This window comes from Rhinatrema bivittatum, chromosome 4, assembly GCF_901001135.1.
Source record: "Rhinatrema bivittatum chromosome 4, aRhiBiv1.1, whole genome shotgun sequence".
Classification (NCBI taxonomy): domain Eukaryota; kingdom Metazoa; phylum Chordata; class Amphibia; order Gymnophiona; family Rhinatrematidae; genus Rhinatrema; species Rhinatrema bivittatum.
The window spans coordinates 444,651,603-444,675,712 of NC_042618.1; the positions used below are offsets into that span (position 1 = coordinate 444,651,603).

General features: G+C 44.1%; 1 protein-coding gene across 1 annotated transcript in view; it reads left to right on the plus strand.

The window, feature by feature from the left end:
* Nucleotides 1-4,031: 4,031 nt before the first annotated feature.
* EEA1 (early endosome antigen 1) overlaps nt 4,032-24,110 on the plus strand; it is a 372,360-nt gene continuing 352,281 nt past the window's right edge. Inside the window, 1 exon segment of the mRNA XM_029601632.1 lies at nt 4,032-4,315. Within this exon segment, the coding sequence (XP_029457492.1) occupies nt 4,292-4,315 (24 nt within the window). The 5' untranslated portion in view covers nt 4,032-4,291.

A 24,110-nucleotide genomic window follows, 5' to 3' on the forward strand; every position in this document is an offset into this window, starting at 1 on the left:
CCGCAAATGCGCAGTAGAGCGCAGCTCTACTGCGCATGTGCGGGCAAGGACGTTGGTCAGAAAAAAAAAATGGCGGTGGGGCCGCAGGAGCGGGAGGAGAAGCAGCGGCGCGGCGCGCGCGCGGTGCCGCTACTTCTCCTCCCCAGATCTGCCGGCAGATCTCGGGGGGGGGGGGTGTCACTCCCGCGCCCCCCCACCCCCCGAGATCTGCCGGCAGGAGCGGGAGGAGAAGTAGCGGCACCGGCAGGAGCGGGAGGAGAAGTAGCACCGCTACTTCTCCTCCCCAGATCTGCCGGCAGATCTCGGGGGGGGGTGTCACTCCCGCGCCCCCCCCCCCCGAGATCTGCCGGCAGATCTGGGGAGGAGAAGTAGCTGGGGAGGAGAAGTAGCGGCACCGGCAGGAGCGGGAGGAGAAGTAGCACCGCTACTTCTCCTCCCCAGATCTGCCGGCAGATCTCGGGGGGGGGGGGGGTCACTCCCGCGCCCCCCCCCGAGATCTGCCGGCAGGAGCGGGAGGAGAAGTAGCACCGCTACTTCTCCTCCCCAGATCTGCCGGCAGATCTGGGGAGGAGAAGTAGCGGCACCGGCAGGAGCGGGAGGAGAAGTAGCACCGCTACTTCTCCTCCCCAGATCTGCCGGCAGATCTCGGGGGGGGGGGGGGGTGTCCCTCCCGCGCCCCCCCCCCCCCCAAGATCTGCCGGCAGGAGCGGGAGGAGAAGTAGCGGCACCGCGCGCGCTCGGTGCCGCTACTTCTCCCCAGATCTGCCGGCAGATCTCGGGGGGGTCACTGCCGCGCGCGCGGGAGTGACCCCCCCCCCCCCGAGATCTGCCGGCAGGAGCGGGAGGAGTTAATGGAGCCGGGTGAGCGTTGCGGGAAGTCGCGCTTACGGCGCCGGGAGGAAATGGAGGTGGGTGAAGGGAGGGACTGAGTGGGAGGGAGGGAGAGGGGGACTGAGTGAGTGGGAGGGAGGGAGAGGGGGGACTGAGTGGGAGGGAGTGAGGGAGAGGGGGGACTGAGTGAGAGGAGAGGGAGGGTGGGGAGGAGTGGGGGAGGGGGGTGGTGAAGAGTGAGGGGAGAGAGAATGAGGGGGAGGTGAGAGACAGAGGGATGTAGCCCGTTTTAACGGGCTTTACGGCTTGTATTGATATATTGTATGTAAACAAGAGACAATTGAAAGATAATAGGCAAAAGATTAATTAAATACCTGTGCTGGCAATATTATCGTCATATGAATTCCTTCAAATAGAGGAAAATCTTGATGATATCCTAAAATAATGAAAAACTACTATAATAAAAATATATGGGTGCTAATTAAGATAACTGAGAAAGAAAAGGGAAAATAATAGGGGCAAAAATATTTACCTAATTGGGTTTTGTGAATCTTGTTGGTAATGTATTTCTCAATATTGTATTGGATCTAAGGATAATATGAAATATGCAACCCAAATGTTAAGACAAAGGAAAAAGAAAAAAAACAAAAAACGAAAGTTGAAATAGTATCAAGGACTGATAATAAAGTAAGTAAATAAAAAATGAAAAATTGATAATGAAATCTATATATTGAATTAAACACAGTGCTATCTATTCATTGCCCAAACTGGACAAAAATTGCTAGCGGAATAAATTGCTGATACTTAATAAGAAGCCAATTTTCTCATTTTAACGATATCCATGCAAAACAATATTATGTGCTGATATCCAATTGCAGAATGCAATGAATCCGCAGCACAGATCTACTTAATACAAATGGGTAGCCATTTTAACTGTCAATTCCTAACCTCTAAACTACAGTGTCTCAAACTTGCACCTATCTTGAAAGAGCAAATCTGAGATGACCTAATATTAAACAGAAGAAAAAAAAAAAAAAAAAAAGGAAGGAAAACACAATAACTGTCATACAAAGATCAAGGCCACAAAATCTTGGGAGAAGAATTCAATACTCAGACCAAAAAGAAAAATAAATCCACTCTAGCAAATCATCAAACAGTAGACAAAATATAAGAACGCCATTCATGTATTAGCAGTGAAAGGTACTGATGAGGAGTCAGGTTTTCTATTAGTTCAGGTTTAAACCAATTCTGTTGGGGAGAAAACATAAGAATAGTGTGGGTGATTGTTATGGTTGAGTGTGTGTTTTGGTGGATCCTTGGGTGCTGTGGGAGATGACCTCGCCCACGGGGAGGAGCCCCATGAGGAGCCACAGCACTGGGCTAGACTCGTAATGCACAAAACACAGTTAGTTCTTTATTAAACAGCTTGAAGAGAGCCACCAGAGGTGGCAGTAGTGAGGCAGTCTGGTAGTTGCAGTCTCAGGGACCTCGGCAGAGGGAGCCCTTCTCTCCTTGATGATGATAGGAAGTTCTGCAGCAGGTTTCCCAGCTAGGAGATACTGTGGATGAGATAGACTTAGAGTTAGAGTACTCACTAGGTGTTTGCTGTTGGTATGCGATTCCACCAGGTAGGTTGAAGAAGGTACAGGCACCGAGGCAGGGAGAGCAGGCCCTCGAGGAGCGAGTACCTGTTCCCTGTAAGGCACCTGAAATAAAGCAGAGGGCCTCCGAGGAGCGGGTATCCAGATTAGCAGTTACCCCGAAGGGCAGAGAGAGAGCTTCCAGCGGCAGCACGGAAGCGGCAGAGTAGCTTAGACAAGAACGAATTTGAGTCCAATGAGCTAGCAAACTAGTGAAGGTAATATACCCGGATGGCGTGACATCAGCATGAGATAACGCCCTCGAGGTTCGCGCCAAGGGTGGCATAAAGACGTGGGGTGCACGCGCACGCGCACCCTAGTAGGTACCTGGGAGGAGCAATGGTGGGAGGCTGCACCATAGCTGTTCCGGGGACGCCGGAGGGGTTGGCTTGTAGATGCTGCGGTAGCCATCTTTTCTAGGTAAGTGGGAGTTGCCGTGAATAAGGTGTGGCTTTTGTTACCCTTCCTAGATTCAAGACATCATGGTTGTCGCCTATTTTGAATGTGTTGAAGGGGCAAGGCCTCTGAGATTCTCAAAAGTGAGATCTGGGCTAGTCCTGGAGGCAGAAAGCCTTCCTTTATTTTTGAAGAATTATTTTAAAGAACATTTTCCTTTGCTGAGCTGGGAGTTTTTCCACCCTCCTGGACTCATTTTCTTTGTCTTTTCTGTAAAAAGACTTTTACTTTACCTTTTCTGAGTTCCCAGAAAAGACTGGGGCTCAGTCTTTTGTTCTGATATATTTAAGGAAGAGGTTCTCTCACTGTTAAGGAACCTGGGGATCATTTGATGCCAAAGGAATGATGACTTTCAGCCATTCAGAGAAGAGAGAAGGGAGAAAGGAGTGGACCTCTATCAGGGTGCACATACATCTGTTTATGATCTTGGAAGAATAGGAGTACAAGTATCTATCTGATATTATGAGTAGAAAGAACTGAAGAGGCCATACATTTATTAAGGAACTTAATTGTAACATCTAAACATGAAAGTACAGTTGTAAAGATCAATTCAATCATTGCACATCAATTCAGTAAAAGTATTGTTGAAGACCAGCTCAGTTTCCATTGTATTTTTACTTCATAATCAATTTTAAAACTCATCAGTGCTGTATATAAGAACTTTATGCTGGGAAAAGAAGGTAAAGGACCTAGAAGAGTTGTCTTCCCCTGCTCGGGAAATCCTGACAGCTCAGATCTGACATCAAGGAAAGTGTACCATCATTTGACTATGTTTGAGATACGGCCTCTGGGACTACCAGCCCCAGGGCTGCAACTAGGTCTACAATCCACAAACTACCGTACCCCTCATTTATGTTCATGCTGCCTATATGGTTTTGGTTTGGGAACGACCGCACTCTAACCTTTCCCAATCTCCTCCCAAACGTGACATCAAAACCCCGCCCTCCGCCTCCAAGTCGGCCAACCACCGACCGAAGGCGTGGGTGCCCGCCACAGTCCAACAGCCCACTGGACGCCATGCCTTCCACCTGCCAAACAGAAGATGTCAATCTCGCCCCGCCCCGTTCCTCCCACCGCTGAGAAGCGGGCTGGCCCAACGCTGATTGGCCACCTGAGTCCCGGCCACGGCGAGGCCCCACCCGCGGAGCTTCGGTCGCCTCAGCCGGGGCGGGGTCGAGCTCGAGCTCCTCTCGGTTCCGTGCCGGTTTGGGCGGGGTCGGGTGTCGCTGGCTCGAGCCGCAGAGAAGGAAGGAGACGGCAGCGGCCTTGCGCGCTGGGCGCGCGCGTGTGTGTCAAGAGTTTGAGAGAGAGCGAGGCAGAGCCTGGGCCTGGCCTCGCTGCTCGGCTAGTGAGGTGACCCAGCCATGTTGCGGCGGATCCTGCAGCTGGTAAGGAGCCCGGCGGGCGCTGCCTCTTCGGCGGGGCGGGCCGGGCCCGTTTCGCTCTGCGCGCGCGCCGCCGCTGCTCTTCTCACCGCAACGGTCGGGGCCTGGGGCAGCGCCGAGGCCTTTTCGGCTCCGTCCTGGTCCAGCACAGTTTCGGGGCGGGGGTGAGAGGGAGGTGCTCGGCACTCTCCGCGGGGGTCTCTGGGCTCTTGAGAGGAGGAGTTGCTTGTTCTCTTGAGTCGGTTTCCTGGCGAGGGTAGCTTGGAAAAGCTCTCGGCCGTGGGCGTCCGCAGGCTTCGGTGTGTCAGGCGTTATGAAGATGGAGATTGTGGATATGAAGTGTCCACCAGGCGTAGGGAAGCTAGGGATCCCACTTTACTTAATTTAATTTCTCGTTGCTCCCAATTTAGCAGCAGTTTTCTTTCTTCAATTGTATATTTCCGCTCAGTTGAACCCCAGGCTAGAGCCACTCATTTATCCCCACCGTTCTAACATTTTGATTGTATGCTGAGAAACTAATTATTCTTTTGGAGTTTGTAGTAGGTTAAAATCTCTTCTCTTGTCTGGGGGAAAAAAAAAATCAAGGGCCCTGTTTCTAAAACGATTTGGCACTCTAGTCTCTGTTATGGGCTGCTTTCACACAGCGGCCCAAAGAGTCCTGGATTTATCCTGTCACTTTTACAGACCCGATAAACTTCAAGCACTTGAGAGACACTTTAATTTATAAACAAAGGTCAGAGCCGGGGCCCGCTGTTTGGCGCAGTGGAATTTTGTATCTGTTATAGAACCGATTTTTCTTATTGGACTCAGTTAATGTGGCACTGCATTTCAGTGACATTGTATTGTACCAAGTGCAGAAGGACTCCCTTTAAAATGATAGCGAGTCAACTGTGTGTTAAACACAGAAGAGCTGGGAGGATCCTTATATTTTATTAATTTGTATGGTGCTACCTGGTATATGCAATACCGTACAGAAACACATAAGAGACATCCCTTTCTCCTTGGAGCTTCTAGATTAGTCAAGACAGACAAAACAGAAGTTATCCCTGTGTATCAGCACTGACTGATACATGAGCATAACCTGCATGTTAGATATTACCATGGGAAGCTTGCTGGGAAGACTGGATGATCATTGGTCCTCTTCTGCTGTCATTTCTATGTAAGAGTAAGGCCATGTCTGAAAAGAACCAAATTGGGTGGGCTATAGGTAGTTAAATGCAGACTCAAAAGTTAGATTTATAGATCAGAAATCAGGCCTTTGTCCTACTAACAATCTATTATAAGAAAGTATGAGCTGGGGTGGGAGGGATTATAATTTATAACAGAGCCAGGAATTTATAACACACAGCCAAGAGCAATTAGCAGTTTTATAAGGGCAGCAAAATGTCAGAGCAGAAAAAGAAAAAATGCAGGTACAAAGCAAGTCTCAAAATTCTCCTAGATCCTACACAACAAACAGTCAAAAAAGGAATAGACCAGTAGAAAGGTATCACTTTATATATTTTTTGTTTTTGTTAACCTTTATTTCTGTGAATTCAAGTGACCTTGCAACTACTATTCTTTATCCTAAAGACACAAAAATTCCAGGCTGTCATTTAAATCAGCTAGTCAGACCAACTGTAGATCACTGTTTTCTGATTTTTCTTTATTGCTAACATTTTGATAATCCAATAACTTTGGCTCATAGAAACATTAAATGTCAACAGGCAAATATAAATGGGCTTAACAGACCTTAATTTACTTCCCTGTTCAGTGTCTTTAACCCCAGTTAATATCTTGTTTTCCCTTTAGCGCGTCTAGGGATCTTCTGAACTTACCCATACTTTCTTGAATTCTCATTTTGCTTATGTCTGCCTCTATCTCAGTTTCCACCTCAACTGGAAGGCTGTTCTATATTTCTGCCATCTTTTCTGTGAAGAAATATTTTTCGAGTAACATCAGACTAGATTGGTTTTGTGGTCCTTATCTGGCAAATTCTGTTTCTTTGAGCTAGAGTAGTTGGGTATTAAAATATAACAGTTGTGGAAAAACATTTTGTTGGAAAGAAATTTGGTCTACACTTGGATTGACTAGTTGGTTTAGCTGATGATGTACTGAAGAGCTGTGAGGTTCCATGACTATAGGGTGTATACATTTGATGTACTGTTTTTTTTTTTAACAGAAATTTGTTCTTATCAGCTCAATACAGTAAAGTGCGGCCGCAGTTACCCTGCTCCTAACCGGCTTTCTACTCACTTTTCGGCCGCGTTAGTCCAACCCGCGATACACTATCCCCTTTAATCCATCCTTACCGCATCTTTAAATCCCCGGGTAATCCCTTCCGCACGCGGCATGTATATCAGATGTAAACGATCTAATTAGCTATTCCCTCCCATACAGTAACACACGCCCTGACTATCGCTATTTTACCCTGCCATTTTAACCTGCTAACTTACCCCCTACCCCTGTGTTAGAGGCAAGGGTTAAGGGTAGATGGCAAACTTTCCCTCAAAAGAAAACCTAAAACCTTTAAACCATTAAATATATGAAAGGGCAGCTTTTAATCTCTTATTTACTGTCCATGTCTATTTTATTATTGTCGGCTAGCCCCCCCACTTTTTTTTTTTTTACATGATATTGTGAATCATTGCACTACACATGCGATTCCTTAAATGAACTTAAAACAAGTTGTTGGTAAAGTTGTTATAAATACCTTGGATGTCACTTTCTGAATCCCCCATCTCCACGAGGGCGGTCATCGAGGCGGGCGCGCGTTGATCCAGGCGGCGGAGGCGGGAGCCGGCGGGCGCGCGTTGATCCAGGCGGCGGTGGTGGGAGCCGGCGGTGAAAGCGGTCTCCAGCAGCCCCCGCCGGCAGTGAATGAATGCACGCCTGTGTACGCCCGTGCAATTTCGGCGCTCAAGGCAGTGCATTACTGAACGCCAACGTCACATGCCGTTACATCAAGCGTCGTGACGTCACGCCTTGAGCGCCGAAATTGCACGGGCGTACACAGGCGTGCATTCATTCACTGCCGGCGGAGGCTGCTGGAGGCCGCTTTCGCCGCCGGCTCCCTCCGCCTGGATGAACGCACACCCGCCCGCCCGCCGGCTCCCGCCGCCGCCTGGATCAACGCGCGCCCTGCCGGCTCCCGCCTCGATGAGCTCGCTCCCGCCTCGAATGCGAACCCGCCGGCTCCCGCCAGTAAGTTTACTTTTTGTACACTTTATTCCCTTTTGTTTTAATTTTCACCCTGCGCCTTGCTTCGGGAGGGGGGGAACCATCCACTTCCTGGTACCTGTCATTTCAAATGTCAGTTGAAATGCCAGGTACCAGCGCACCCAGGATACTGTATAGGCACTGTATTAAGCGCCTATACAGTAAAATGGGTTGCGCGGGCCTAACGCTTCGCCTAACGCTTCGCAGATGCGGCTTGCATTTGGAAGCAATTTAAATAGAGTATCGAGCGGTATGTGAACAGAACTGTGCGTGCGGCAAACGAGGGTGCGCCAGGCACTGCCACACTCTTTCTAACGTGGCCTTACTATATCGACCTGAATGTTAATGATATGACGAGTCAAATCATTTGTTAGTAGTTGCTGCTGCTGCTGCTACTATTTATGGTTTGGCTCTTTACAAAACAAGCAGTCAGGTTAGTGTCTGAAAGCTTAGACATTCTTGATCTGTAGACATTTATTTTCAGTTTCCATAACCAATTGTGCATGTTAAATTCATATTTTAGTGAAAATCAGAGGAAAAAAGAAAGTTCAGGACCAGATCAGTAGTAGCAGGCCAGTTTGTGTGGAGGTACAATTTTTAAAGGAGGTCCTGTTCCAAAGGAGAACGTAACTTCTGTTCTAGTTTATAGAATCTAATTGTTTAGGCTTAGATAGAAGCATTACATTAACTTACATTAGACAGATTTGCATGCAGTATGGTGTGTCAAAGTAGATGAAAAAAAAACTTTTTAACTTAGTAATTAGTAATTATGCATAATTATGCATGTGTCAATAGTGTGTTTAGAGGTATTGCATTATGGGTGATTAATTCAGTAATAACTCAAGCTCAGATTTGATTAAACATTGAAATGAAAATTTAGAATTTATTTTAAATTCTTGTATACCGCTTTCATAGCCCTAAGACCAAAGTGTGATATGTACGATGAACATCAGTATAGAAAAACAAAATCAAAGCAGTTGTACAACAGTTTTGATAATGTGGGAAATATGCGCTTGCCAGCAAGCCATTTCATCAGGGTTAAACACTAACTTCCCTTCTCCCTGACATTTGCCTGAATAAAAGCATCACTTGTGCTTAAGCCCCTCTGCCTAGGAGAGGATACCTGACTTCATGTATTTCTCTGGCCTATAATTAATCCTGTTAGCCTGAAAGAAGGGCTGGGTTTTCCCTAGTCAGAGGCAGGACAAAGTCAGGAGGTATAGATTTCAGCAGCCAATGATATGATCCGTGCACACCCCCTGAGCCAAAGCCAATGGTGTAATGACTCTTCTGTTGCTATGGGAAAGTAGCCAATCATGTAATGACACATCATCTGCCTTTGTATGAATGTACAATAAAAGGAAGAGGCTCGGGAGGACAAACTCTCTTTGCCCTCTTTGCCTTCCCTCCTCCTGCCTGCCATGAATGCTGCTGTCTGATGCCTATTCATTACCGCAACAGATAAAAACACACAATCATACAAACAGCATAAAACTACCCCTCCCATACCAAAGTATTACAACAGCCTTACTTACACTTTTCTTGCCCACATTTTCCCACTTATCAACTTGCACCTATGTGGAATAGAAAGGATCTACACTGAATGTTAACCTTTGTTTCTTCTCCTATGTATGCTTTCTTCTTGTGATCCACAGCACTAACCACCAAAGTGCAGTTCTCTTGCTTGGGCTGTGGATCTTGATTTTCTGGTGAACAGTATTAAAAACTTTTTTTTTTTTTTGGACTTTCTCTGAATCTTTTCCTAACTCTGTCTGTATTTCCAATAATCCTCTGCCAATGTAATTTTCTTCTTATACTTGCATGTGTCCACACCATTCTTCTTTATTTTTTTTCCTGTCTGTTCCTGGCCTCTTGTGCTTCACCCCAAGAAATCAGCCTTTTTTATTTTCATATTTTTTACCCCCTGGTATGACTAATATTTTCTGGGAGTGTCGTTTATTTATAATGTGCCTTTTGTACTATAGCATACAGCTGATATGAGTGTATGGTTCTGGTCTAAATTCTTTGTATTTGAGAACTGAGAAATCATAATGTTGATACCAGCTAAACTGTCTGTACATTAATTTGTTAGAAATGGTTATGGCACTTGGCCTTTTGGCAGTGATCAAGTGGAAATTCTGAGTCAGGCTCTGAGGATGGTCCTTCTTGGCCTTTTTTGCTGATATAGAGAACCTATTGTTAACACTCTGTCACCCATCCTCACTGGGATATGGGACTGTTTGAACTGTGGCCAAACTGGAAAGATGAAATACAATAAAAAATAAATTACTGAATAACTCCTTATACATATACAACTTTTTTTTTTACTTCTACACTTTTTAGCACATGATCAGGGACCTTTGTTTTCAGGTTCTTTATTTTTATCCTAGAATTTAGCAGCGTTTATTATAATGATCAAAACAGGAGAGAAATCAGTGGAAAACAGATTTATTTTTTCCACTGATTTTCTCCCATTTTTGTTTGTTGCAATAAACGCTGCTAAATTTCTAGAATAATTTAAATAAAACTGGAAAACTAAGATGTGGTCAAATGGTTAGGAACACAATTCTGGCACTTTTCAGGCTTAAGAGGCAGAGGGGGTGTTCTTCAGCCTCCTCCCCCCCCCCCCCCCTCAGCCTGCAGGAAAGAGAAGGGAATGGGGTAAGCCTGGATCACACAGAAAAGAGAACAGCCACTCTGCTCCCTTTCATTTATTTGATTTATATTCTACTTTTTGGCACGTCAGAGTGGATGACGTCCAGATACTGTAAGCATTTCACTGTTCTCAGGTGGCTTTCAATTTGAATTTGTACCCGAGGCAATGGAGGGTAAAATAACTTGCCCAAGGTCACAGTAGCAGTGGGATTTGAACCTTGGTTTCCCTAGTTCATAGCCTTCTGCTCTAACCACTAAACAAATTCTTCAATCCCTAATCCCCTCTCCTATTTACCCCCCCCCCCATCTCTCCGCCTGTATTGCAGAGAACAGAAAGGGAAGGGGTGATACGGAAGTAGACACTGCAGAGCAAAGAAGAGACACAAAAAGGGTTTGCATAAGTTTGAAATGTGTGTGCAGTAGTGCCAATTGTCAAGCTTTCTATCCTGGCCTTGATGAATGGCACTACTGCTTACAGCTTTCAAATGTGTGCTAATTCAACCACTTTTTGTATCCATTGCTGAGGTCTTGAATTCTGGCAGAACAACCCAGAATGGCATTTTGCCACCTTTTTTCTGTAATCCACGAAAGCAGAGCATAGTCACTAGTGTATAATCAATTCTGGCTTCTTGAGAAAACAGAACAGAGCCAGTAGTTCTGTGGATTATTTTATGGCCCCCAGTCCTTGGAAGAAGCAGAGAAGAACAGAGAATGTTGAAGCTGCTTAATCTGAGACAAGGGCAGCCACATGGCTTTGATTTTTATGCAGTTCCCCCACACAGTTTAGGAGGCTGAGACTGACAACAGACAAATTAAAAATAAATAAATAAAAACAAGACTTGTCGTGAATGCCTATCAGCCCCACTACGTTTGCCAGTCCTGGGTGTGTTAGCTTCTTGCTTATGCTGTCATCCCAGGCTCTGCTGCCTTCGCAGCTGAGGACCACAATTGAGGGTGAAAGGAGCAAGACAGTGAATGAAGGATTGTGGGGGAGGGGCGGAGGTGGGTGAAGGAGAGAGTGATGGGATATGGAGAGGGAAGAAAGGTGAGTGAAGGGATTGAAGAGGTTGTGAGTTATGTGGAGGAGAGGGAGAGAGTAAGGGGGATCAAAGGTGCTGTAATGTGTGAGTGAGGGGTTTGGAGGGACTATGAGATGTGGTTGAGATCAGAGTGGAGGGAGGTTAGTGAATGAAGTGATTGGATGGGGGGGGAGAAACAATTGGATGTGGTGGGGAGAGGGAGAGAAGAGCATGAGTGAGGAGAGCATGTGGCATAGCTCCTTTTGACCCCCCAGGAGGCAAAGAGCAGCAGAGGGCTAGCGAGGGTCTCTAGGGCTGGGGGGCCAATGCATTGTGTTGCCTTCCCATCACCTCCCCCAAATCCTCATAGAAATGCTTAAGGACAAGAAAGTCACACTAATAGAAACCCCAGAAAAGAAATGAACGATAAGAAGTTGCCATAGTGGGTCAGACCAAGGGTCCATCAAGCCCAGCATCCTGTTTCCAATAGTGGCCAATCCAGAATACAAGTACCTGGCAAGTACCCAAACGTGAAATAGATCCCATGGTTCTAATGCCAGTAAAAAGTAGTGGCTATTCCCTAAGTCAACCTCACTAACAGTAGTTTATGGACTTCTCCAGGAACTCCACGATGCACCCTTGTTTTATGTGAACCAGCATGATGGGACTGCGATCTCGAATGCCGGTATATAAAAACCTTAAATAAATAAATAAAATAAACTTGTCCAAACCTTTTTTTTAAAACCAGATAAGCTAACTGCTTTAACCATATTCTCTTGTAATGAATTCCAGTGCTTAACTGTTTTGAGTGAAAAAGAATGTTCTTCGATTTGTTTTAAATGCTTTATTTGCTAATTTCATGGTGTGCCCACTAGTCCTTCTGTTATCTGAAAGAGTAAATATCTGATTCACATTTACCTGTTCTAGTCCTCATGATTTTATAGACTTCTATCATATCCCCTCTTAGCCATCTCCAAGTTGAATAACCCTACCTTCTTTAGCCTTTCCTCATAGGGAGCCATTTCATCCTCTCTATCATTTTGGTTGCCCTTCTCTGTACCTTCTCCAGTGCATCTATATCTTTTTTGAGATGCAGCAACCAGAACTGAACACAATACTCAAGGTGCAGTCTCACCATGGAGCGATAGAGGCATGTTTTATTCACCATTCCCTTACTAATAATTCTTAACATTGTTTGCTGTAACCGCTGTAGCACACTGAGCTGACTATTTCAATGTATTGGCCACTGACACCTAGATCTTTTTCCTAGGTAGTAACGTCTAACATGAAATCTAACATCGTGTTTGCTACAACATGGGTTATTTTTCCCTATATGCATTAACTTGCATTTGTCCACATTAAATTTCATCTGCCATTTGGATGCCCGATCTTCCAGTCTCGCAAGGTCCTCCTGCAAGTTATCACTATCTGCCTGTGATTTAACTACTCTGAATAATTTTGTCATCTGCAAATTTGATCACTTGGCTCAACATTCCCCTTTCCAGAACACTTATAAATATATTAAAAATTACTGGTCCAAGTAGAGATCCATGAGGCACTCCACTGTTTACTTCTCTCCACTGAGAAACCTGTTTAATCCTACTCTTTCCTGGTTTTTAACTAGTTTGCAATCCACAAAAGTACACTGACTGCTATCCTATGACACTTTTAAAAACATTTTTTTTTAGAAGCCTTTCATGAGGAATTTTGTGAAACTGACAAACTGTTAACAGTATATGGTGCAAAAGCTTCCCTGCCTACAGACAGGCCGCCAGCCTTGTCTCTTCCCTCCGTGGTGCTGCAGGCAAACACAAACATTCTCCAATAAAGAATAAAACAGAGTCAAGGACTGTGATGTTAATTTTGTAAGAATTTATACAAATTTTCTAACTATTCCACTTCTGACCAATTTTTCAACTTCTGATCTGCACACATCACTGCAGCCTCATTACAGCACACTGCCTGTCCCCTCACCAAATACAGAATACAGACAAATTAGAGAAAAAGCTGGACTGGAAACCCCAAAAAGCTAGACTCTGCCTGCATTATAACACCAGAGAAATAATATAGAAATATTGAGATGCACGTTTCCCAAAAAAAGACACAGAGAAAAATCAAATTCTCCTCCTAATTTCCATCTCAGAGAAATAGAAGCAATAGCAGTCTCTTCTAACCTCTCCAGGCCCCAGCAGTCATGGTCTTCAGCCTATCTCCCCTCCCAGCCAGACTCACATGCAGTGCAATAATGCAAAAAACAGAAACATCACCATTCCTCAAAACAAAATTGAGAAATATAAAACCATACTAAAGACTATTTCAAAACAGATGACTAGAGCATCTAATAAGTATAAAAACTTTAAACATTTTCCAAAAATCAATCAAATATTTCAAAACAGCAGACATATCAAATACAATAATTAAAACTAATAAGGATAATAAATGTTCCCCTCACCCTACCTGGAAACCTTTGATTTCCAATCACCATGAGATTGCCCTGGATTAGTGGAGGGGAGGTGGGGTTGGGGCAGGCAGGAGAGGAGGGGAACACACAATTTTCTCTTGTCTTTCATCTACACGCATTCATTCACACATGCACACCATTCTGGCCTCTCCTCACTCACCTTCTTCATTCCCCTTTGCTCCCTTTTACTCACCTCAAATACCCTTTCCCTCTCACTCATCCCCCTTTCTCACCTTCCTTCTCTCCCAGTCACTCATCCTCTCCCCTTACCTATCTCGTTCATCCCCTCGCTCCCTTTCTCTTTCGTTCCCCTTCCCTTTCTCTCCCCTTTCCTTCCCCTTATTTTTACCCCTTCCGTCTTGATCAAAGCCTGTCATATGGCTTGCCTGTCTCCCAGTGGTCCTAGTGTTCTTCCTGTTGGCTAGGTGCAGGAAGTCCACCGGCAGGTCATCATTTGGACCACTGGTAGGCATCTGGTACCTAGCTTCTTCTGTCATATGCACATGCTCTCAAACACTTGCAAACTCCTTCTCTTTCACACACACACACACACGCACCTGCATGCACATGTTCACACATACACACACAAGCTCCCTCTTTCTCATACACAAGGCTCTCGCACACGTCCAGTCCCTCTTTCTCATACACAGGCTCTAACATAAACGCATTTTCTCATATGCATTGGCTCTCACGCATGCTTCTTCTCTCTCATACACACACTTAAGCATTCCAGACAGGATCCCATTTACAACATACATCCCAGTCAAGCTCCCATTCTCACACACCTCCTCTGCCCTCCAGTCGTGATCCTGTGCCCCTGCCCCCCAGTTGGGTTCCTACGTGCATGTACGCTCAATTTGGCTTCTATTCACACCTATTCCCTAGTCAGGCTCTCATTCATTCACATTTGCACACATACCAGCTGGAGCAGATGGGGGAGCCAGTTGTGCTGCTCATCCTTGTGTGCTAGCCCCTGTACTACTCAAATCTCATGAGGCTAGCATGTACGCTGTGCTGACCTTGATCAGCATAGAGTACATGCTAGCTGCAAGTGTTTTGGATACTGCACACTGGCACAGAGGAAGAGGAGAATGGGCATCCTCCTCGCAGGCTGCATCTTCTGCTGCTAGTGGGATGGGGTGCAACGGCAGCCTTCTCTCATCTGTAGACCTTTTCTTCTTGGCTGCTGGTGGGATGGGGTCCACTGGCGGCATTGGGAGCTGCCTCTTCTGCTCCCCCCCCCCCCCCCCCCCCCCCACCCCCAGGTGTGCAGTTTCCCTGTGTGCACCTAGTAGCATCGGGCCTGGCCACTTGAGATTTTCATCCAGGTCTGGTTCTGCAGCAGGGCCCGAAGTTTTCAGGAGAGTTCCTGGCGTTGAAAAAAAGGCCCCATGGGCACTCCTTACAGCTCAGTACCTGGGGGCCTTGGCCCCCCCCCCCCCCCTCGTTCCACCACTGAAGAGCAGGCCATGCTTTTGAATTCCACACTCCTGTCCAAGGAAACTGAGAATGGATAATACACACCAGTCTGCACCCCCAACCAAAAGTAGAGGTGTGTCAGCTGATTCTAGCTTGAAGAGGTGGTCTGTGCTTTACTGGCTTAGGAAGAGAATTACTGCAGATGGTTATTATTTAAGCCCTGATGTGTTAATTTTTTAGCATTTTTTTTTTTTTGCTGTAAGAAGGTTTAGCATGCAGGCTTGCTTGGCAAGCTTTGCTTTAGTTACCACATCAAAGGAACACATTTGAGAGCTCTTATAGTCTTAATGCAAAATTTATGCTAATGAAGTAAACAGATGCAAAATATGTGAAACAAGCCGTTAAGCCCGTTAAAACGGGCTACATCCCTCTGTCTCTCACCTCCCCCTCATTCTCTCTCCCCTCACTCTTCCCCACCCCCTACCTCCTTCCCTCACACTCACCCACTCCTCCCCACCCTCCCTCTCCTCTCACTCAGTCCCTCCCTCCCACTCCCTCCCTCAGTCCCACTCACTCCCACTCACTCCCTCCCCCTCACTCAGTCCCACTCCCTCTCTCTGTCAGTCCCTCCCTCTCTCTCTCCTCCCTCACTGCTGCCGCCCGTCTTCGCCGCTGCGGCCCTGTCTCTCACCTCTCCCTCATTCTCCCTCTCCCCCTTCCACTTACTCACATCCCTGACTCTCACCTCTCCCTCATTCTCACTCTTCCCCACCCCCTACCTCCCTCCCTCCCACACACTCACCCACTCCTCCCTCCCACTCAGTCCGTCCCTCCCTCTCTCTCTCTCCTCCCTCCCTCGCTACTGGCCGCCGCCCGCTACCGCCGCCGCCATGTTTTTTTTTTTTTTGACGCTGCCTAAGACCGACGTGCTCGCCCGCACATGCGCAGTAGAGCTGCTCTCTACTGCGCATTTGCGGCACGTCGGTCAAGCGTCGTTTATCTAGTTAGATAGTTCATTCCCTATTAGCGCAGTGAAAAAATATGCTCACAAATTGCTGTGCAGATGCATTAATGCAAAAACTACATCTCAAAGCATAGTCTAATTTTTGCAGTACGGTTCCTAAGTACTTAAGCATTTGTAGTAACCCATGCCTCAATTGCATCTCATTAACATTGGTCATTTAATATGAACATAAGAAATTGCCATGCTGGGTCAGCATCCTGTTTCCAACGGAGGCCAAAACAGGCCACAAGAATCTGGCAATTACCCAAACACTAAGAAGATCCCATACTACTGATGCAATTAATAGCAGTGGCTATTCCCTAAGTAAACTTGATTAATAGCTGTTAATGGACTTCTCCAAGAACTTATCCAAACCTTTTTTGAATCCAGGTACACTAACTGCACTAACCACATCCTCTGGCAACAAATTCCAGAGCTTTATTGTGCATGGAGTGAGAGAGAATTTTCTACGATTAGTCTTAAATGTGCTACTTGCTAACTTCATGGAATGCCCCCTAGTCCTTCTATTATTCAAAAGTGTAAATAACCAGTTCACATCTATTCATTCAAGACCTCTCATGATCTTAAAGACCTCTATCATATCCCCCCCACAGCCGTCTCTTCTCCAAGCTGAACAGTCCTAACCTCTTCAGCCTTTCCTCATAGGGGAGCTGTTCCATCCCCTTTATCATTTTGGTTTGCCCTTCTCTGTATCTTCTCGATCACAACTATATCTTTTTTGAGATGCGGTGACCAGAATTGTACACAGTATTCAAGGTGCAGTCTCGCCATGGAGCGATATAGAGGCATTATGACATTATCCGTTTTATTAACCATTCCCTTTCTAAAAATTCCTAACATTGTTTGCTTTTTTGACTGCTGCAGCACTCTGAGCCAACAATTTTAAAGTATTATCCACTATGCTGCCAAGATCTTTTTCCTGGGTGGTAGCTCCTAATATGGAACCTAACATCGTGTAACTACAGCAAGGGTTATTTTTCCCTATATGCAACACCTTGCACTTGTCCACATTAAATTTCATCTGCCATTTGGATGCCCAATCTTCCAGTCTTGCAAGGTCCTTCTGTAATGTATCACAATCCGCTTGTGATTTAACTACTCTGAATAATTTTGTATCATCCGCAAATTTGATAACCTCACTCGTATTCCTTTCCAGATCATTTATATATATATATATAATATCCTAAAACAACTCCTTTTGGAGTAAAATACAAGCACTATTCTTATAATCTAATTAATCTTTTTATTGAGAATTTTTAGACAAATATCACAAAAATGAACAGTTCTCTTTACTCACAAATTACCTAAAATCTACACTAAACATTTATAATGCATCAAAAAGTGCATCTGTGACTTAATAAAATGCTGAAATCAGCCTTCATCCACACTCAAACACACCCATTCACATTCATTCTCACCAATAATATACAACAAACATACATATATCTAAAAACAATCTCAAAAATCACAATGTGCCTTCTGTTCATTTACATCACAAAAACATTGTTACTTATACCATAGAACCTGCATACAATCAAATATAATGAACCTTGTAATACAATCCTTTTTCTTAATCCTTGTTGATCCCAATCCTTTCTATTGAACTTCGTTGATCCCGACCGGGCCCTCGTTTCGCCTTAACGCCTTCGTCAGGGGAATTTATAATGGTCACACCATGGATTTAATCTTAATTGGATTCAATATAAGAAATGTAACTTCTGTGGTGGAAACATCAAAATGTCATCTTTAAGGTTCCAATTTCTTTTTGTACATCATCAAGTTCTGTATCTGCATCATTAATATACAAGACACGTTATCTTAAAAAAAAAATATATAATTTTTTTCTTTGAAATATTAAATTTTTTTTTATCAAATTGTCATTCAAATTCCTCCTTCTACAAGATATCTCCAATTTTTCACAGATAACTGTTCTAACCTCTCCCATTAATGATCTAACATTTCACAAATTATATTTCTGATCTTAAAGAAATTCTTAATAGTGCGTTCCCCATGTCATTAAAGGACTCCATTCTAATGCAGCCTTGGCTCCCAAAACATACACAACTCTTCTTGCTCAAAAACTCTTTCAATCAACCCATCCAAACCTTTATTCCTCATATCTCTCCTTATTCTTACCCGGATATTTATGGATATCTACCCATACTTCACAATTATTCGTCTTTACTGAGAGCGCTCACTTCCACCCCCCGCTTTTCCCACAGCCTTAGATCTGAAAAACAAAGCCATATTTAATGGCAGCCATTTTTACTATTTATTAATCCCTATATTCCTATCAAAAAATCTTTTCTAAAACCTAAACGCCAAGAACTCGTAGTGCTCTCCTTACCAATACCCTGTACTGCTTCCCTCGTCGTCACCCCAAGCATACTTAAGCAACCTACCCGTTCTCACAGTTTTTCCATCTTCACTAAACACTCTTGCTTCTAGCCTCCCCTGTGTTCACGGCCTCAGACCTGAAAACAAAGCTACATTTAACGGCAACTATTTACAAAATTGTTTAAACCCTATACTCCCATAAGGATTTTTTCTTACTCACCTCTAAAGATTAAACGCAAAAGCCTCATAATGCTCTCTTTGCCAATTTGGAGATTCAAAACTGTCCTGATATTGCTCCGTTTACCCGCATACATTAAATGTAGTTCTTTTCGCTTCATTTATAGACCATGAAACTCAAGATTCAACTCTACAAATACACAACATGAGCCTTAATTGCTTTCCGATATTTCTTATCGCTCCCTAAACACAAAACAAACCAAATCACTCCCCTCTCCATATTGCCTCAGACTACCCCCTTCCTCTCTTCTTACGGATATACGAACGCGGTAAAAAATCTTTTCTACCCGTTCTTTAAAAACCGTCCATATGATCAGTACTAAGCCAATCATTTCTTCCCCCAGTTCTCTCTCCTCTCATTGGAGAAATGTAAACCACACCCACTTGTCTTGATACCACCCAATATCCTACATCATTCTTGCCTGCATGAAAGTTCCACAAGATGTTTTACTAGGGTATATCCCCTTGATTACTAAATATATATGGGATTAAAATATACAACTAAGAGTCAGCTCTTTGCCCTTATTACCATAGGTCAAGTTCCGCTTACCACTTTCCGTCGATAATATATACTAATAATTGACAACCTATACCTAATAATTCAAGACATAATACTCAGACCTCGCACTCTATCTATCCCACTGGTTCATATTGTGAGGATCCTCTCTCTCACAAACCCCATCTAACCACCCCTTCCTTCACTGCTCATTTTTCCTTCCCTTTAGGGTCTCTTCAGCCTACCCTCTTTCTCTCACAATAGTTGATATACTGGACTATCCCTTTATTGAGCTATATTTTCCTCTAACATTAGAAAAATGCATCCCATTCAATTTTCGAATTCAACCCCCTAGGGGTTAAAGTAACCCACTGAAAAATGAATCTTTGTTCCTGTTGTCGCAATAACAATGAAATGTTCCCGCCCCGTGGACAACAAAGTTGCTTTAAAACTGTAAATTTTAATTGTTCTATGGTAGGAGACATCTCCTGCCAATGACTCACCAAAGGTGCTTCTAACTTTCCTGTGCATATACAACTTTTGTGCTGAATGATCTGGGTCCTTACTGGCAAAATTGTATGCCCAATATATAACATAGAACAGGGACACTGAATCACATAAACTACCTGACTAGAACCACACTCAAATGTGCCCCTTAATTCATATGGATATCGAATAGAACCATGTTCAAAGAATTGACCTACCAACACATGTTGGCACACAGAACATTTATTACAACACTTTTGTCCCATCCATTCCTGAATGGCGTTTTCCTGTACTACTGATGATACCAACATATCTTTCAAATTGCATCCCTTTGTCTTTGCAAAAATCGGTGTATCCTGCAAAGCAGGATATAAGGATAATATTGGCCAATGCCAGAGAATCATTTTCTGTACTTGATAAGTCCTTGTAGAAAAATGTAGCGTGCACACCATTGATCCCAATTTGGACTTTTGTTTTGGTTGAAGCAACAAATCCCGGTTGGCATATAAGCCTCGTTTAAAAGCCCGCTTAATCACCCTTTCGGATAACCTCTAGATAGGAACTTCTCCGTATTCACCGCCTGCCTTCTATATTCTTCAGTGCCATCACACAAACGTCTAAGACATAAGAACTGACCTATTGGTATATTGTGTCTCAAATTTAGAGGATGAAAACTATTGTAATGCAACAGGTGGTTCCTATCTGTGGGTTTAGAATACATTTATTTATTTTTATTTATTTAGGAACTTTTACTATACCGACATTCATAGGACACATCACGCCGGTTTACAAAAAACTGAAGCAGGCAGAAATTGCAATGAACGGGGGGGGGTTGGTGGTGGTAAGGGGAGCAGGCAAGAAGGGGCGAGAGGGGGGCAGAGTTAAGAAAAGGGGGAAGAATAGGGCACATGGAGGAGAGAGAACAGCATAAAACAATAAATGAGCAATATAAGGAGAACAACTGTAATTGATTACTTAATTTATAGAATGAGGCGAGGTACTTATTTACATTAAATCCTTAGGAAGTCTACATGGCAGGCAGGGGGAGAGAGGGGGAGCTGGGGAGGAGAGATGTAGGGAGTAGGAGTGTAAGGGAGAAGCCTCGGTGGCAGAGGGGTAGGCGGGGAGGAAAAAGGGCGGGAAAGACGGGAATGGGGGCGAAGGGGAAGTAGGTGGCAGAGAGGGCTATGTTTGATTAGCATCTGGGTAGGCTTGCTTGAAGAGCCAAGTCAGGTGAGTTTACTAATTAATGAGCTAGTATCCTACAAGGGGATGATTAAACTTTCAATAAGGGCTGGTACAATAGTATGACTTAGTTAAGACCCTGATTGATTTTTAATGAGAAAGTGTCTCGTGCCTAAAAATCAAGGGTTGAATGGGTGGGAAAGACAGACACTAGAATTAACTATCTCTGGCTTGCTTAGTACCTCAGACACACACAAACTCTAAAGAATATACCCCTTAATTTCAACTTTCACCAAACGTTTATAAGCCCAAACATTTCTGAAAGCTATACTTACCAATCCTCTTTAACCACAGTTAAATTAATCTTCACTCAGTTAATGGAAGGGTTTGAGATTCTGTGCGCGCTTCCGGTCCTCCTCTACTGCAAAGGGTGCGGGGGCTGTGGAAATCAATCCCTGGATCGCTTGTGGTGACCTCTGGACTCCTCTCCCGGGGGATGCTGGGAGCAGCATGCAGATGAGCCTTCCGGTCCTCCTCTACTGCCATGGAAAACACTGCATTTACGCATGTTAATAGCCAATTTAATATCCATGTTAATATGTATGTTTATAGCCTGGTGTAGCAATTTTAGCGTAATTTATTTCTTAGTTTCCTCCTCATGAGTTCACCTTTAACTTTTGAGAGGGAGTGTAAGTGTCCAAAACATGTGCTGTATTTTGGCCATGTATATCTTACTGAGTATGGTTCTGATAGTGCATTATAAAACGAATCGGTCAGTGAGGAGTAACTTGAACTATTGAAAATGAACATAACTTGTTTTGCTAACATCTCTCTTCCTTGTTCTTTCCAGACTTCTCTGCCTCCTTCAAAGACAAAGGGGGCTGTGTAGTGAGCAGATTCATGACAGTTAGTTGAGGAATTGCATATATACGGCCAAGTGCATTGTGTATCTTTAACCTTCTAAAAAGGCATCTTGTGTGCCTTCTAGACTGGAATAGTAGTACAGCAGTTTTCCATTATATTTTACTGGCACTGAAATTAAAAAAATACTACTAACAGAGGTACCAGACAGCTGTTTGATAATATGGGTATAATTAATATTTGCATGTGGTGGTTGTGTATTCAAATTTCCTTTGATTTGCTGTTGTGTAAAGATGTCAGAGTGAGCTTGTAATACATGAGGTATTGGGATCGACTTCTTCCACTTCAGAGCATGGTCAAACTTCGTCACATTGATAGAATATTGAGAGTGTGTTCCATGTTTAAATTACAGCTGTATGTTTTTCATCTTAAGTATAGTAAGCCCTGAGATTCTAATATTCTTTCAGAACTTACTTGCCAGGTACTTCCAAGTTTGTGTTTGTGGGGGAGATGACTCTTCTTCCCCCCCCCCCCCCCATTACCTGCTGCACATGGCAAGTGTTTTTCCTGGTGCAGTACACTCGCTGTTCTCCACAGCATCCACCCTCCCTCTTACCCCTCACTATAACCCATCCAGATACAGTCTTCTCATCTGCTATAGCTCTTTCTCACACGCTCTTCCTCAAACTTTCCCTTTTCACCTCTCAGCTGTCTGTCTTACTTTCTTTCCAGACCTGGATGTGGGTCAGAGATACTTCTGCCCCCATCAGATGCAGTATTTTCTCTTCAATCACTCCTGCAGCTCTTTTTTTTTCTCTCCTCCACCTGCCCACCACCCAGTTGTTCTCATTTTAGATGGGGGGGGCAAACCCTCTGCTTCCTTCTCCTATATCCCTGTTTGGATGAAGACAGCGCTTTCGCCTGTTCCCTGCCCATCAGTTGAGAAAATGGGGCAAGTGGATTTTCAAAATATTGGTTAAACCCATTGACTATGTTTTATACAGTGGGTTGGAAAAATGGCAGGAGCCTGAGTACCTAAAATTCCTACTTAACATTTCTATAGCTCTGCATGACACATGCAGTGCTGTACAGACAGCACACACAAATAGTCCCTTCTCAATAGAGTTTACAATTTAATAAGATAAACATACAGGACTATAGACTTGGGACATTTCATAAAATAAGTGGTTGAAAAAAAACAAGTTAATGAGTCTAAAAGCACCCTCAAAAAGGTGGGTCTCACCAGTTCAGGAAGACTATTCCAGGCACACATTTCTAAATGCTTAACAGAGATGCAGAAATGTACAATAGATAACCTTAAAACAATATTTGCTATTAAAATCCCAAAACAGTCAGTAACAAATATCTTGTAAAAGATTCCAGTCAAGTTATTAACTTTGGATCTGTATTTTCTGCATATTTTTGCAAGCCAGTTTGATGGCATCTGGTACCTCAAATGCAGAAAAGAAGAAAATTTTTTAAAAAATTAAAATGAGAGAAAAAAGAGCAATATAATAAAACAAAAAAGGTAGATTTTAAAAGCCTTGCACACGCAAAAACGGCCATTTACATGTGTAAGTGGCCCGACCGGGAACTACACAAATTTTAAATAGCTGGGAAGGGAGTGTGTACACTGATGTTGCAACTCCTTCTCAACTCTTTTTCATCACTTATGACGTCAGTTTTACAATAGATAACGCTGAATGTCTGTATGCCCCCCTAAAACCAACCCACCTCCTGAAAACTCACCCCCAAATCAGTGCCCCCTTACAGTGGTTCATATATAGAGTATCAGACTGAGCCCTATAAAGTCTTTCTCTCCCCCCCGGTGATGTTCACCAGATGCCTGTGTCTAACCTACAGAAGCAAAGTAGTGCAGTTATATGTGTATAGCTCCAGACATCCGCACGTGGAGAGTATTTTATAATCTATGTGTGTAGATTATAAAATAGCGCGTATTTTTGTGTGTGCGAGATGTGCTTTTATGGGTGCGCGCATGACCCTCTTAAAATGTACCTTAGAGAATTTCTGTGGTCCCTAAAATTGACTAGTGCCTAATTTTACTAAATATATTTCCAGGACAAAGCAAAAACAGTGGCAGCTAGTGCATCTTCTTCCTTACTTGTGCTAGGTGGAGGGGCAACAGCACCGTGGCATCTTGGGTCACATCATTCTCTGCTGCTAAGGGCAAGAGTATCGCATTTTTAAGCATGGGGGAGACTGTAGTATGGCATGTTTGTTTGAAAGGATGACCCAACAGCCCTGAGCAGTAGAGGAGGAGGACATGGCCCTAGATGCTTTGCTCCCTCTTCTGTCCTACTCCCCAAGCTGAAATTGTAGGGAGAGCAAGTGAGGACATCCAAGGAAGGTGGAAAGGGCCGGGTTGAGTGAGATATTGGTGAGTGAGGTAGAGTGTGAGG